Here is a 16,455-nt window from a genome sequence, read left to right as displayed (position 1 = left end):
TTAGCATTTTTCATAGAACAGCACTGAGTATGTAGAGCAATTGGGATGCAAGAGTGGAGAATTGACACCTTTATGATACTGAGTCTTCCACCAATAAACATTTATGATGTCTTCTTTTATATTTTTCCATAAAATTTTATTATTTTCTCCAAAAAGATTTTGCACATCTTTTGTCAGATTTATTTCTTCATGGCTTTTGCTGCAATTATGAATGCAATCTCTAAACATATTTTTAAGGGGACTAAGAGGTACAAACTTCTACTTATAAAATAAATAAGTCATGGGGAAGAAAATACAGCATAGGGAATACAGTCAGTAATATTGTAATAACTTTATGTGGTGACAGATGGTGACTACACTTATCATGGTGAATATGTTATAATGTATAGAATTGTCAAATCACTGTGTTGGAGACCCGAAACTAATGTAATAGCACATGCTGACTATAAAAAAAGTATATAAAATATTTCCTAATAGGCTGTTGCTGGTGTACATAAATAGTATTTAATATTTGCTTATTAATTTTAATCCAGGAATCTTAATGAAATTTACATCTAAGCATTAGTCTATAGATTGTCTTGGATTTTGTATGCAATTTGTCTGCAACTAAGAATAGTTGCGGGTTTTTTTCCCCATCATTACAACTCTTCCCTGCTGTTCCCACCTCTTTCTAATTGTATCACTCAGGATGTCCCATACAAAGTTGTAAGAGTGTTGGACCTGCTGCCTTTCTCCTGCAGAGAAATATTTGAAAGAAAATATTTGAAAGAAATATTTTTGTGGTTTTACCAGTTAAAAATAATATTTACTGCAGGTTTTTGTAGATACCCTTCAGAAGGTTAAGGAAGAATTTTCTTGCACTAATGGGTGTTAGATTTTCTTGAATGCTTACCTAGTATCTATTTTGATTATGTAGATTTTCTTTTCTAAATTCATTAATATAGTAGATTACAGATTAATAGGTTGTCTGATGTTAAGCTGCTATACATTGCTAGGTTGAATTGACTAATATCTTGTTTAGGATTTTTCATCTATGCGTTAGATGAAACTTGTACTTTTCCTTTTGCATTGTCCTTGTTTGGTTTTAGTGGCAAGTTTATACCAGCCTCATAAAATGAGTTGGGAAGTGTTCCCACTTTTTCTCTATTATCAAAGAATTCCTGAAAATTGAACTTATCTGTTTCTTGAAAAGTTTGTAGGACTTGCTTGGAAAGTTATTTTATCCTGGTGTGTGTGTAAGATTTGTGTGTATCATTGACCACAGATACACTTTCTTTAGTGGCTATATATCCAGCCATATTTCCTCTTGGGTTAGTTTCAAAAAGTTCTATTTTTATAGGAATCTATAAAAATCGATAGCACTACTAGGAATTTACCCAAGGGATACCAGAGTGCTGATGCATTGGGCACATGTACCCCAATGTTTATAGCAGCACTTTAAACAATAGCCAAATTATGGAAAGAGCCTAAATATTCATCAACTGATGAATGGATAAAGAAGATGTGGTTTATATATACAATGGAATATTGGCAGTGAGAAAGAATGAAATCCTGCCATTTTGCAGCAACATGGTTGGAACTGGAGGGTATTATGCTAAGTGAAATAAGTTAGGCAGAGAAAGATAGATATCATATGTTTTCACTCATGTGTGGGTCTTGAGAAACTTAACAGAAGACCATGGGGGAAGGGAAGGGGAAAAAAATAGTTACAAACAGAGAGGGAGGGAGGCAAACCATAAGAGACTCTTAAATACAGAGAACAAATTGAAGGTTGATGGGGATGGGGGAGAGGGGAAAGTGGGTGATGGGCTTTGAGAAGGGCACTTGTTGGCATGAGCACTGGGTGTTGTATGAAAGCCAATTTCACAATAAACTATATTTAAAAAAAAAAAAAGTAACCCTATGTGTATTTGAGCTTTCTGGAAACCAAAACAAAACAAAACAAAAAAACCAAAGTTTATTTTTATTTTCCCATTTGGCATTTCTGCAGCAAACTTACTTCTTACCATGACTGCTGTGCAGCCTTGGCCAACTGTTCCAGATGTTATGCCTTGTTTTTGAAAGTGATAAACAAATACCAGAAGAAACAGGTCAGTTCTTCATGTATTTAATTCTTCAGTTTGTCTTTGCATTGGGGTATTTGTATAAGCCCATGTTAAATGACCTTATGTTTTGAACGTACAGGTTTCTATCAGAAGCTTCCATTTGATGTGTAATGGGCAGCCCCAGGAGTCAGAGTTATCTGTAGGAGTTGAGGAGAGACTAGTTGGAGGGAGAAATGGCTACAATGGGATGTTGATGCGGTAGGATCCCTGGTTTAGGGAAGAGGATGGATGCACAGTGTTGTTGCTGCCAGTGATCCCTAGACACTTAGACGAGAGTCATCCTGGGGTGGGATGGGGGTTATTTGCAGGCCCAGTCCCAGGCTTGCTGAGTGGGTGGGAAGGGGCCTGGCCATCCACACTTGACTGAGAACCACGGGGACTTCTGATGCAAAGCACAGTTTGGGATCCCCTGCACGGGTATACTCTAAAGATTCTTCTAGACTGGAAATTCTCTAATTCTTTGACACTTTAGTATTTAGAAGATGAATCATTCCAAACAAAGGTAAATATTAGAAAGAAAACAGAGGCGCCTGGGTGACTTAGTTGTTGAGCGTCTGGTTCTTGATTTCATTGCAGGTCATGATCTCACAATTCGTCAGATCGAACTCTGCATCAGGCTCTGTGCTAGCAGCCCAGAGCCTGCTTGGAATTCTCTCCCCTCTCCCTGCCCCTCCCCTGCTTACTCTCTCTCACTCTGTCTCTCAAAATAAATAAATGAACGTTTAAAAACGTTTTAGAAAGAAAATAATTTGGTTTTAATGAATTGGGTAATAGTATATAGAGCTATTTAAAAAAGGGAAAATGTCACAAATGACTCCACCTTAATATAATCATAATAGTACAGACATTAAATTTTATTATGAGTCTTTGAATATTCATTAAATGCAGTTTATTCAGATTTATAAATGATTACAGTTACATCAACTGTTTAGTGACATATTTTATACATGAACACAATATATATTTCAAATATGGTAAGTTTCATCAGCTTTAAACCAAATAATTTATATGTATACTAAGAACATTTTAATATAAAGCTTTTGTGTTTGTTTATATTGGCCATCTCAAAACCACCTCAAAATATAACCCATGTTTCCACAAATAGCGCTGAATTTATTTTTACCCAGCCAAGTACTTCTGCTGAGAATAACTAAGTTTGTCAGATTTTATGCTATTATTAGCTAATTTATTAAAATGTTACTAGTCTCTTTTTGGTTATACAGATGACAGAGAAGTATCTATGCTCATATTACACTATTACTGCATTTTAAAGATGGTAAAACCTTGCTTAAAGTGTTAGTAATTTTTATTTGGCTTTTAAACACTGATCTACAAATGCGTACTTGAGTTTCTGATTCTGAGAATTTGGGTTACAAATGCTTTCACCTACATATTTTGTATTTTTTTCTAAATTACATACTTTGAAAGATTTCAAGGTATAAGAATTTGCTACGTCAGGTGAAGAATGATTTGATTAATCTACCTGAAAGATTCTCCATTGCTGTTAAGTGTCCATTAAGCATTTGTCTAGATCTTGGCATAATGTATTATCATAACTGTAATCTTAGGGCAAGTGAATTAATCTGGTGAAAAGCTTAGACACTCCTATTCCTGGTTTTCTTTTTAAGTAAAAGAATAAAATGGCAGAAATATATTTTACATTAAAAGAATTCTTTTAGATCTTATACTTTAAAAGTTTAGTTATGGATTTTGTTTGTAAATGTGCTTTTATGATTTTCATTGTAATTTTATTTTACCATCATTATTCTTTTTTGCTTTGGTGTTTTGATTTTGGATGATTTAGATAACTATAACTAGAGAAGGCATCTTTGCTTGCACTAGAATTTTCAAATGAGGGTTAAAGAATGCATTTTGGTTTAACAACTTGAATTCAAGTTATGTCATAACCTGTAAATTTTTAAAAAGGAAGAATACACATCAGTTCAGTACTGATAAATAGTCCTATTGTTGTGTAGCATTACTAGTAAATAACCGTTTGTTTTTCTGATTATAGCTTGGATGATGGCCGTGTTTAATAAACAGACAAAAATCCTGGTATCTTGCCAATATAAGACATTTGAGATGTCAACACAGCTAAGGGTATGCTTTTGCTGGTGTAAGGGACTATATATCTTAAAGTTTAATCTGCATAAAATTTTACTGTGGCTCTTAGCAAACTACTTTTCACCTTGGACCAAAAGTTCTCATAAAGCAAAATTGGTGTTTCAAAGCCATCTTTTTTCTCTATTGATCTATATGACAATTTTGTGTTCCTATTAAAATTATTTTGGTTAGAAGAAGAATGAAGAGCACCTTGGAAACTATGTACAGTTCATGTTGTTTCCAGAACCATCAAGGAAATGCATAATTTATTAAATTATTTTAATCATTGCAGTGAAGATCATATTAAAATATATTAAATATTTCCTTGCTTTCTTAGAAGACACTAAGAATAATTTAATCTCTTCTTGATGCCAAAGGTCAATATTACAAACATTAATTATTGCTCTAGAGGCTATTTGTCCCATAGTGCGAGCATGAGTCTGTTGATGAGATTCTTTTTTTTTTTTTTTTTTGAGAGGGATACAGAGGGTGAGCAGGGGAGGGGCAGACAGAGAGAGAGAGAGAGGCACAGACTCCGAAGCAGGTTCTAGGCTCTGAGCTGTCAGCACCGAGCCCCACGCAGGGCTCACAAACTGTGAGATCGTGACCTGAGCCCAAGTCGGACACTCAACCGACTGAGCCACCCAGGCATCCCTGATGAGATTCTTTAAATGTTTTTGTCCTTTCTGTAGATTTCTCTCTCTTCCCTTTCTATTGATTGTTAACTCTGTCCTTGGTAGTCTTTACTTGTCTTTACTTTCCTTTTGCAATTATTTGCTTGCAATTAGTAGGAGAACCTCATAATAAAACTTGTTAAAAGTATCAGCTAAAAGGGGCACCTGGGTGGCTCATCGGTTAAGCGTCAGACTTCGGCTCAGGTCATGATCTCACAGTTCATGGGTTCAAGCCCCGCGTTGGGCTCTGTGTTGACAGCTCAGAGCCTGGAGCCTGCTTTGGATTCTGTGTCCCCTCTCTCTGCCCCTCCCCACTCACACTCTGTCTCTCACTCTCAAAAATAAATAAAACATTAAGAAAAATAAGTCTGTTTTTATTTATTTTTGAGAAAGAGAGTGAGCATGAGTGGTGGAGGGGCAGAGAGAGAGAGAGGGGACAGAGGATCCCAAGCAGGCTCTGAGCTGACATCAGCAAGCCTGGTACGGGGCTGTAACTCATGAACCTTGAGATCATGACCTGAGCCAAAGTCAGACGTTCAAGTGACCAAGCCTCATGTCTTCTGCTTTTTGTGCCAATAGCTGGAGCCTTTCTTAGCTAGAGAAAATGAGATGGTTTATTAGACTCTTCCGTGAATTTTTTCTGCCAGACTTGTGTCAAAACAAGTAGTCCTGGAAAAAACAAGACAAACAAAAAAACTAGTCCTGGGACCAAACCCGGTGATAACATTGATAATGCTTTGATAACACAGCCAATCACACTGATGAAGCTTCAGGCACTGGTCAGAATGAACCACTTAGATTCATTCAGGTGAATTCAGGTCTTCTCCTGCAGGACCCTCAGAATGGCTTGCAAAAGGCAGGGCTCATTAACCTCAGTTAGCTAGACAGACCATGAGTTGCTGATTCGTAATTGGTGAAATAATCCCCAAATTTTATTGTTAAAATAATCACCAAATATTCCTACCGATGTCCTGCTTTGAGAAAGTTCAGTATATACCCATATTGAAATTTTGTAAGTTTGCAACAGATAAATTTGAGGAAGATTAGTGCATATACAATCAAATGATGGCCCAGTTTTTTCCACCCCTCTTTGCACTTCTGTGACGTGGGCCTGTGTCTGAAGGCTGTGCTACCAGCCAGGGTTTCTGGTTTATCAACAGTCTCAGAGAAAAGGAATCCACCCCTCCCAGCTCTTACAAAGGACTTCCTCAGGGAGAACAAGGGAAACTTCTTTGGCTCCTGTCTGGGAGGTTAATTGGTCCAAAATCCATGGTACGACTAATCACTCCAGTTCCCATACACACAAAAACGGAGAGCGAAGCACAACGTTTCGGTCAGCTCGATGCAGTTTGAAAGCTAAACTTTAGCATTAGGTAAAGCCTCTATTAAAAATGGTAACCCAAATTCAATTAAATGACAAATCTCATTTAAGAAATGTGCACATATTGTATGCTCTCTGGTGTAAACTACATTTGGTACAAACCAAATGTACAAACAGATGGGCCTAGTAACGCAGGGATGAGCAGGGTCAGTATCAGCCTTGCAAATCAGGGCCTGCCCTAGGAGGTGCCTCTGACGTCACCATTGCTGCATTTAGCATCTCCGCAAAATATGCTTGGGTTTGTTTTTTGGAAGAACATGAAGGGATTTTCCCCATTTCTTCTGTAAATATCTACTGGGCAAGAGATCCAGTAAAATGCCTCAAATGAGATTTGTATGATGGGCAATTTTTTTACGGAGGTCATGGTCTAAAAAGAATAACCTTTATCTACATTCCCATCACATGCCCATCGAGCAACTGACTATCTGACTCTCTCCATTTGAGATATGGCCAATTTCTTGTTTTTGTTTTTGTTTTTTTTTTTTTTTTTGTTATTGTTGTTTTTGTTTTTGTTTTTTTTAAATAGAACATCCAGAGGTAGGACCCTCATCAGAGCCTTCAAAAACACTGTCTGGGAATTGCCCGACATGTCCTTGCTTGTGCTGCTTTTAAAGTCATGCCTCTCTCATTCCATTTAGACTTCTTTTAGGGTAAGCGATCATGTTCGGCCACGTACGCACAGCAAACACTGTCTGATTTGGAATGCTCAGGCATCGTGGTGTTGACAGTGAGACCTGGAATGTCTGAAGGGTATGAGCTGAGAGCACAGACATCTGCCATTTTTCTCGCTGTTCCTCTGTGATGCAGCCACAGCCATGCAGCCGTCCAGAGATAACGCGACCTCTCTCTCCCCTCCATCTTTTTTGGGGCCAGTGAGGATTTGTTAGGGAGGCGCCTCCACCCCTTCCCCTGGAGCCTTTATATGGTAACTTGGCTCCTGGCTCACCCTCTTCCTCCTGCCTGGCAGGAGCGTGCCCTGTGGCTGTATTCCCAGCCCCTCTGCAGACACATTCCCACTGCTAGCATTTGGCTGAGCTTGCTCCTTTTTTCAGCCTTGGCCTTGGTCTGCACCCCTGACCGGGCGGGCAGCACAGTAAGCCCTTAGCTTGTTCATTCTTTCCAGCTCCTGCTGCTTTGCCCTTGTGGAACTGGCTCTACCCCGCTCAGCACGGAACCCAAACGCCTGACTTATGTCTGCGGACTTAAGAACAGAACAGAGCACAGTGAAATTCTAGCCTCGCCTGGTGCTTTTGAGGGATAGCCACGTCCAGAAGCATATAGTTGGTGCTCAGGAAATGGCTGCTGATGGAATGGATAGATGAACGGAGGCATCAAGTATAATCCCTGCAGGTTTTTAAATGCTCCTCTACTTAGAGTCTGGGTATTGAGTCACCAGCATCCCAGATCCTGCCATTTTGTATGGTTCAGCACTTATGCAAACTGCTGACCCACTTTCAGCACCGCAGGGTTAATTAGCGTTTTTGCCGTGGTGCAGTGTGTGTTCCAGATTGGTAAAGTTTATCTGTTCTTCAGCTCACCTGTATGTTCAATTCATGTTGAGGTTTCGTTCGAAGGTGGGAAGTTGGGTAAATGTTGTAAAATTGCAAATCGTGATTCAGCTCGCAGATCCAGATTGCATGAGAAGTTCCTAACCACATTTTAAATGGGGCATCTTGAAAATCTTTCTAAAACGTTTTCTTTTACTTAGTAGAAGTAGTTCTCTCCTAAGTAAGTGGAGTCTGATGAACATAGTTTATTCTTTCTGTGATAGTTTGATGTAGTTCCTTCCCTATGGTCAACATTATACACACCAGTTATTTTCAGGCCAGGTGGGAAGGGTGTGGGAAATGAGGAGGAATGTGTTCACCTTGGCTGGCTATGTGCGGGGAGTAATAATGTCAGGTAATGCAGAACTGGTCACATGGGGCTGGATGGTGCATTGGACACTGGCTTTGACATTTAACAGGCAGTGGATGTTTTTGAGCAAGGAAATGATGTAAGAGCTGTGCTTCAAGAAGTGGTATTGACAGGCGCCTGGTTGGCTCAGTCAGTTGAGTGTCTGACTTCGGCTCAGGTCATGATCTGACAGTTCAGGGGTTCAAGCCCTGCGTCGGGCTCTGTGCTGACAGCTCAGAGCCTGGAACCTGCTTCAGATTCTGTGTATGTGTCTCTCTCTCTGCCCTTCCCCTGTTCATGCTTTGTGTCTCTCAAAATTAATAAACATTAAAAAAATTGTTTTTTAAAAAGAAGTGGTATTGACAGGGGCATCAGGGTGGCTCAGTCAGTTAAGTGTCTGACTCTTGATTTCGGCTCAGGTCATGATCTCAAGGTTTGTGAGTTCAAGCCCCATGTCGGGCTCTGTGCTGACAGCACAGAGACTGCTTGGGATTCTCTCTCTCCCTCTTTCATTGTCCCTGCCCCACTCATTTCTCTCTCTCTCTCTCTCTCTCTCTCTCAAAAATAAACTTTAAAAATTTTTTTAAAATTAAAAAAAAAAAAAAGTGGCATTAACACTGATCACAGAGGGAGGATCCCACCAAGGGTCTGTGACAGGAGACTACAGACAGATTAACCAGAACAGGCATGGGAAGGAGGCGGTGGGGGGAGATTTTGAGATGGCAGAGCAAAGGGAACTCAGTGACTGGTTGGTGAGGGGAGTGAGTAATCAAAGATGCCTGTAGGACCAAGTCTGAGGGATCTAGCAGATGAGGGTTATGGTGAATGAGGAGTTTCGGAATCCGTCTGTAAGCACAGATGGCCAAGGTCCTGCCTCTTTTCCTCACCAGGGTTGGACTTTGGGGTCAGCAAGCCCCGTGAAGCCTGAGTCTCCACATCTCTGGGTAGAAGGAGAGCCTCCTTCGCTGACTTGAGGCCAGTCTCTCTCACATGGACAGTCACATCGACAACTGCTGCTATGGGAGCTTGCCGGCCGCTCAGCCGTGTCCTGCTCCTGGCTTTGTTCCAGTTAAAGCAATTTCATTTACAGCAGTGAGGGGCCCATTGAGACCGAGTAACGTGCTGGCTCCCAAGGGCACAATATATTTGAAACTAAAGAGAATATCCCACCGGCTATAACTGGAGGGTACAGTTGAGGTCAGGTTTCTTGCAATAGGTGTACCTGTTTGTCTGAGTTCTGGTTGGCCGTAACTGTTGCTAGGCTGACTCCATTTTTATGCAAAATTTGAAAGTCAGTATGAACTAGTTGTACTAGACTGACTTCTTAAAAAAAAAAAAAAGTATCTCTCCTGATTCATCTTCATTTTGCTGTTTCCAAACTACAAAAGCTATTGCATATATATATATATATATATATATATATACATATATATATATATGCAACATTGTATTAAATTTGATAAAAATGCTCTAAAAGTTCAGGGTTGATTTATAGGTGGCTGTCAGATACTGTCAGAGAATAAAAGAGAGTATCTGTATCTCAATGGAGAATTGTATACCGATGAAATAATTTCTGCTATGGAGTCAGTCAGTGGTCTCTACAAATCGCTGATGTTGGCCTTTGTCTAATTTTTTCAAAACTGTATAGAATGTTTAGTTAAGTGGCGTTTTGGAGACTTGCAAAAGATTGGCAACAATCCTTAATCTCTCTTTGTGGACCAGTGAATAAACCTCTCTATGACACTGTCCAAGGCGGTCCTCTGCACGGTGCGGGCCGCCCACGGTGAGCCATGGGGCCTTGCAAAGCCCTCTTGCTCAGCCGGGGTCCTGGGGCCTCCAGATGAGTTAAGATCGGCACTGGTGTGGGGATAAGGAAGCACCACCTCTGCCAGCCTCCCGGGAGACTGCTGCTATTTTGGCCTGTTCCACGTTCCCTAGATTTGCAGAGAATAGATTTGTGAAAGGGGGTGAGGGGGAACGAAAAGACGCCGGAGCCAACCCTGAGAAAGAGGACAGAAACAGTGAGCGTAGCAGTTGCTGGAAGCTTGGTGCTACAAACAGCGCAATCTGCCACCCCCATTTGTTGATCCCGCGTGCCATCCTTCAGTTGGCCCTGCTGCTGCCAGGAACCACCCCCTCCTTTTTCCATCTGAAGGCAGGGAGAGAGGTACTGTGGCAGTGTTAACTCTTCCTGCCCTAAAGCCTAGAGTTCCTTCTTCGTGCAGCGTATGCCATGGTAGGATCCACACAGGTATTAGAATAAAAGAACTGCGGAAGTTGAAGGGGCCGAGGGAATTTTCTGAGAAAAGCAGCACTCAGCCTTCCCAGATTAGACCACATGTGACCGTGGAGGGAGGAAACTTGAGTTTGGAAGAATGATGATCTCTAAGGAAAGCTGCCTTTGCCTCCAGCCTGGGATCTGGTCTGCATACCTGGCAGACCAGCAGTGATGGGTAGAGATGGTACAGGGCCAGAGACACCTGCTGAGTTCTGCTAAGGAGGAAAATAAACATAGGAAGAAGAGGCCTAGGAAGAGGGAGAAGGGAGAATAGCGTAGCATCCTTCAGAAGGCAGCTGTGATGTTTTACAGGGTAAACTGATTAGTCCTCATATGAATGAGCAAAGAGGATGCAACCACTTTTTAAGTTTTTAAGGAAGTCATTCAAAATCACATATAACATCTTTCCTGTCTTGCTTCACATGCTCCTGAGGAAATGAGGGAGGAGCTCAATCCGGGGAATAGCGTGAGGTCCAGCAACGTCAAGAGACTACTGTTAAGTGCCTGAGGGAGGTGACTACGGGTAGAGATTGGGAACACTTTGTTCAGATTAAAGGGCTACAAATTATGACTTTTAACGAATTTGCATATCTAAATGCTTGGGACGGGGCCCGGCACGTCAGAAACACTGTGTGTTCATTCCTGCTGCTGCTGCTGCTGCTGCTACTGCTATTATGGTTGATTATTAGAATTTTTCAGAGGTAGGAGTCATGTAGAGTGTCTTTAATCAGAAATTATATTATCAGAGTTTATGCAAAAGGCTCATATTCCTCAGCTTAGAAAATACAAAGTGGAATATCCTTCGAGGAGCCTAATTCTTAGAAATACCCTCTGCCCTGGTTGGAAAGGGTTCTGCTTCTCTGTGGGTGTGTCCAGGGTGGAGGAGGGCTTTCAGTCCAGAGCCCAGGGAGGAACCTCTGCCATCGGGAATTATGTGAAGTAACCGCCGCCTTTATGTGAAATGATGAGTGTCATAATGAAATTGTGTGTCCTTATTTAAGATTTGAGAGCCACAGACTTCAGCATTTTTAGGGAACTGCCTGGTGATCAGAGACAGACAAGGTGAGCCCAGTACCCAGGAAGGGGACTGTCCCAGGTACTTTCTCAAGACCTGCTCCTTTTCGCCTGGCTAACCTACCCCGTCCTCCCCTGCATATATCTGCATTTTATACATTTTTTAACGTTAGACTCAAATTCGTTGGAGGTTATTTTGCCAACCCCCACCACTGTTCTCTGGGCATCTTCTGATCTAAATTTCTCGGAGACTGTCGGGTCCGTCCTGCACAGTTAAATGCCACTAACATGTTACTGATAGTACATGAAAGTGGTTCCGAGCAGTGCCTGAATCATTCCTCATGATTTGTGCTTTACCTGTTTTGTCTCATTTACCCTCAGTACAGTACAATACGATACAATACACTACAACACAATATTTCCCCCATTCTACGAATGAGTTAATAGAGGCATAGAGAGGCTAAGCAAAGTCACATGTATGAACCAGACTGCCTGGCTTTCAAGCTGGAGATTACAATCCCTTTCCGTGTCTAGCTTCCTGCTTGGCCCTTTTAGTCTTTGCTCTTCCCCCACGCTTTGTTAGCCTTGTCTTCTCAAATAGATTCGGAGCTCTTCAGAGCACGGTGCCTCACCCTGTTTCTTCGAGTGTATTCTCCCAGGCTCCCAGCATTCAGAGTTCCCTAAGGGCTTCAGGCGCGCGGTGGGCCAGGAGCAGGTTCTCCTGACTGGGATGACCGGGTGCCATTGGTTGCAGGCTGAGCTGAGGTTTTTCCCAGTGTGAACTCTCTCCTGGACCCGCTCCAGTTCTTGCTGGCGTGTCAGCCTCCGACTTTCTTAATGTTGACAAATGGTTCCCAGCTGCACAAGCAGTGGCCTCGCTTCTTCTCGGCCAGTGCCAGGGAAAACTTTTCTTTCAAGAACAAGCAGCAACAAGTTGGTATTGGCAGAGGAGCCCCAGGCAAATCCCATTTTGTCCTTTGCCTGTGACCTTCCACTCTCTGCCACTGACAGTCCCTGTGCTGCCCAGCCCCCAGCCCCAGACCCATCTAGACCTGGCTCCCCCATTAAAACAGGTCCGGGCCTCTGCCCTTTGTCCCCAGTCCTTAAGTCTGCTAATTACTAAAGATCTGGTCAACAAAGTCCAGTTTATAGGGAATCCCTCCTGGTGACATATTTGGGTTTTAAAAGGAGATAACTCCTTGACTGCTCCGCATATGGGAAGGCAAAGAAGATCCTTAAATGACAGGCCATGTGGGAAGCAGGGCTTGGCTGCAGAAATGACTCTGGATCAGGAGAATCCTGGTTTCCAATCCTGACTCACCTCTCACTAGCTGTGTGACCAGGCAGCTTGTACGAACCCCAGTTTCTTGCCTGTCAAATCGCACAGTGCCTGGCACAATGAGAATTAGCACCCAGGTCAGTGGTAGCCCCTCAGTGAGTGTCTCTGTAAAGTCTCTTCCTCCCACAGGAGTTTCCTCACTCTCCATGGGTATGGGTGAGGCCAAGAGTACTCATCTGTCTGTCGTTGTCGAATTAAGAACATAATTATTTTTGCATTCTGCTTAGTTGTAAATTGTTCTCAGCTTGGGACTTTAAGAAATATTTATTTATTGTGAAATATAGTTTATACACAGAAAAGTACATGAAACACACATGTGCAATTTAGCAAATAGTGATAAGGTGTCTCCCATGTAACCACTACCCTGATCAAGAAAAACAAGTGATGAGGTTTTGGGGTGATAGTGGGTCAATGGCCAAAAAAGAATTCTTGGCGACGTCTTTGGTGCAAAAGGGTGATTTTATGAGAGCACGGGGACAGGACCCACCAGCAGAAAGAGGGGCGCTGGGGTTGTGAAGAGTGGCTCCTTATATGCTATGGGGCTGGGGGAGGTAAAGTCAAAAGGGACATTTCCAAAGAGATTTTCATATTCTAAGGACTCACAGATTACTGGAGGTCTAGCTATTGTCAAGCTAAGGCATTAACATTAAGACAGTAGGGAGTTCCTGGAGAAAGGTTTTACTCTGCCTGCCTTAAGTGTGTGTCAAAGGGCTGCAGGTTATAAGGAAATCTAATTTTATCTGCCATTTCCTTCTTGCCTTTGTTTCCCACATCACTATGGAGGGGAGGTTGATGCTGGGGCTCCAGGAAACTCAGTCTATAGGTTTCTGGAGATTAGGCTGTTGATAAGATTGCCTTTGTCTTCTAATTTACTAAGATAGTTGTGAACTGATGGAGACTTTATCAGTTTAACCATTTGTTTTTGGTCCTTTCCTTTGTCCTTGGGCAGCCTGGAGTGCCTGAGGAATGCCACACACATCCCACCTAGGAGGGCTGGGTAATGCTAGACTGTGCTTGGCCCTCAGTTTGCCTTATGTTCCCTCATCACTAAGTGGTGGCTTTATATAACACAGTGATTTGATTCTCAGCTGGGGCTGATTTTGCCCCCAGGGGACATTTGAGCCTTTTTGGTTGTGGCATCTGGGGAGGTGCTCCTGGCACCCAGTAGTAGGGGCCAGGAATACTGCTACTAAATACAGCCCCCCAACAGCAAAGATTATCCTGCCCCAGATGTCTGAGTCAGGAAAGCCTGCTGTAACGCAATCTGATTAGCCATTGTGCAGAACACCCGATTTTTAGAAACACGATGCTTCAGTAGGAGGTGAACTTTTAGGAAAAGATTTGGGTGCTCAAGAAACCTGTTAGTAGCAATACTTAGATTTACATAACACAATATCAGTAATCCTATGCCACTCAACTAATTGTTCTCTAGGGGGTTAAAAAAAAAAAAAAAAAGCCGGCCAGAATTTCAGATGAAGGATCTGAAGTTAATAGCCCTTCTAATAGTATCAATCGGTTTGTATTCTTTCATTGTTGCCAAATGCTTTTAATCTCCTCTGTCAATTTGCACCAGTCTTGGGACTCAAATACTAGACAAGTTAGTAGAAGCCAGATGTGTTCCATTTTGCTATTAATTAAGTCGTGAATAAATTAAATACTGTACCCTTTCCAACAACTTGTCCCAGCCCCTATGCACTTGTAATGGTCTTCCCTTTATTGCAGGATTTAGTTGTCCGTATTGTCTTTATTCTTGGCAACCTGACAGCGAAAAATCACCAGGCTCGTGAACAGTTTTCCAAAGAGAAAGGGAGCATCCCGACCTTGCTGTCGTTATTCCATACATTCTACAAACTGGACCTGTGCGCCGAGGAGCAGGCGGGAGGAGCCCAGCAACCCAAGGTGCAGAGGTCGCGGGCCCCCGCGGAGGACGTGCTCATCAAGCTGACCCGAGTACTGGCCAACTTAGCCATCCACCCTGGCATCGGCCCGGCCCTGGCCACCAACCCGCACGCCGTGGGCCTGCTCCTCGCCACGCTAGGTAAGGCTGCTCCCAGCAGGGGAGACAGTTGTGTGGCTCCGGTGCCCCTAGGGGTTTAGTGGCACCACTGGCTCGCTTTAATGAGCCTTCACAGCTGCAGGAAGGAAAATTCCTCCACTGTGCAGAACTTCCTCAAAGGTAATACAGGTAATATTTTTTAAAATTTGTGAAAAGAAAAGAAAAAAAGAAAAAGAAAAAATTGTTACTGAATCCCATTGAATTGTACACCTGGAAAGGGTGAATTTTATGGTATGTGAATTTTATCTTTTTTTTTTTTTTTTTTTTAAGTATACTGGAGGCGCCTGGGTGGCTCAGTTCTTTGAGTTTCCAACTCTTGATTTCTGCTCAGGTCATGATCCCTGGGTTGTGGGATGGAGCCCCACATCGAGCTCAGCTCTGAGCATGTAGTCTGCTTGGGATTCTCTCTCTCTCTCTCTCTCTCTCTCTCTCTCTCTCTCTCCCTCTGCCCCTCTTCCTCGTTTGCATGCTCTCTCTCTCTCTCTCTCTTTCTAAAATAATAATAATAAAGTATACCAATCAAATTACCAAAGATTGGCCAAACTAACCACAAAGAGTTTAAAATCCTTAATTTTTCCTGGATTAGCCCATGTGATTAAAGTTTATTTATATTTTTATTTTTCAGGCTTTCATAGTATCTATAATTATGGCCCCCAATCATTTGTGTCCCATTTCCCCCCTTTATTAGCCATCTCACTCTTCCATAACAAAATACCACAGACTGAGTAGCTTAAACAACAGAAATTTGTTTCTCATGGTTCTGGAGGTTGAAAGCCCAAGGTCAAGGTGCCTGCCAGTTGGGTTCCAGATGAGAGCTCACCTCCTGGCTTGCAGACAGCTGTGTTCTCACCCTGTCTTCACATGGCATTTCCTCAGAGTGTGCACTCAAGAAAGAGAGAATGATCGCAATCCCCACCCTCCTCTTTCTCCCCCTCCTTATAAGACCACCAATCCTATGAGATAAGTAGTCCACTCATACGACCTCATTTAACTTTACTTCCTAAAACCCCTATCGCACATACAATCACATTGGAGGTTAGAGCTTCAACATGTGTATTTGGGGAAGGGGCTGCATTTCAGCCAATAGTATTCTGCTCCTGGCCCCCTGCCCAAAATTCATAATCTGTTCTCATAGTAGGATTAGTACCTTATAAGAAGAGACACCAGAGAGCTTGCTCTTGCTGTCTCTTCACCATGTGAGGACACAGCAAGAAGGCGGCCATCTGCCAGCCAGGAAGAGTTCTCACTAGAACCCAATCATGCTGGCATCCTGACCCCAGACTTCCAACCTCCATAACCGTGAGAAAATAGATTTCTGTTATTTTAGCCCCAAATCTGTGGTATGTCATTATGGTGGTCTGAGCTGACTGAGACAGATGCACCTTTTGAGTATTAATTATTGTGGGTTCAAATGCTTGTAAGCACATTTAAAGCATTATTAACTATTTACTTTTGTGGGGCTAAATGCACATAAAGTGCTTGGTGCTGTTCATGATAGATGCCTCATAGCTGTGAATGCCTACCCTCTTGCCCCTGATGTCAGTCACTATTCCTTCTGGCCAAATGTGTAGTCCTACAGAAGGTGGTGATACAGAAGAGGTACCCCCCC

At 42.4% G+C, this 16,455-nt stretch overlaps 1 protein-coding gene across 1 annotated transcript in view; it reads left to right on the top strand.

Annotated features, from left to right (window-relative positions):
* The window catches only part of ARMC2 (armadillo repeat containing 2), a 95,134-nt gene that overhangs the window by 66,491 nt on the left and 12,188 nt on the right, over nucleotides 1-16,455 (top strand). The window contains exons 11-12 of the mRNA XM_047102467.1: nucleotides 1,991-2,090; nucleotides 14,513-14,828. Of these exons, the coding sequence (XP_046958423.1) occupies nucleotides 1,991-2,090; nucleotides 14,513-14,828 (416 nt within the window). The remainder of the gene's footprint in view (nucleotides 1-1,990; nucleotides 2,091-14,512; nucleotides 14,829-16,455) is intronic.

The sequence above is a fragment of the Lynx rufus genome, unplaced genomic scaffold (assembly GCF_022079265.1).
Source record: "Lynx rufus isolate CCGP_SWC_20201006 ecotype Redwood Valley unplaced genomic scaffold, mLynRuf1.p SCAF_6, whole genome shotgun sequence".
NCBI lineage: Eukaryota > Metazoa > Chordata > Mammalia > Carnivora > Felidae > Lynx > Lynx rufus.
Note: the sequence above shows the minus strand (reverse complement) of the source record. Positions and strands in the feature narration are given on the sequence as shown.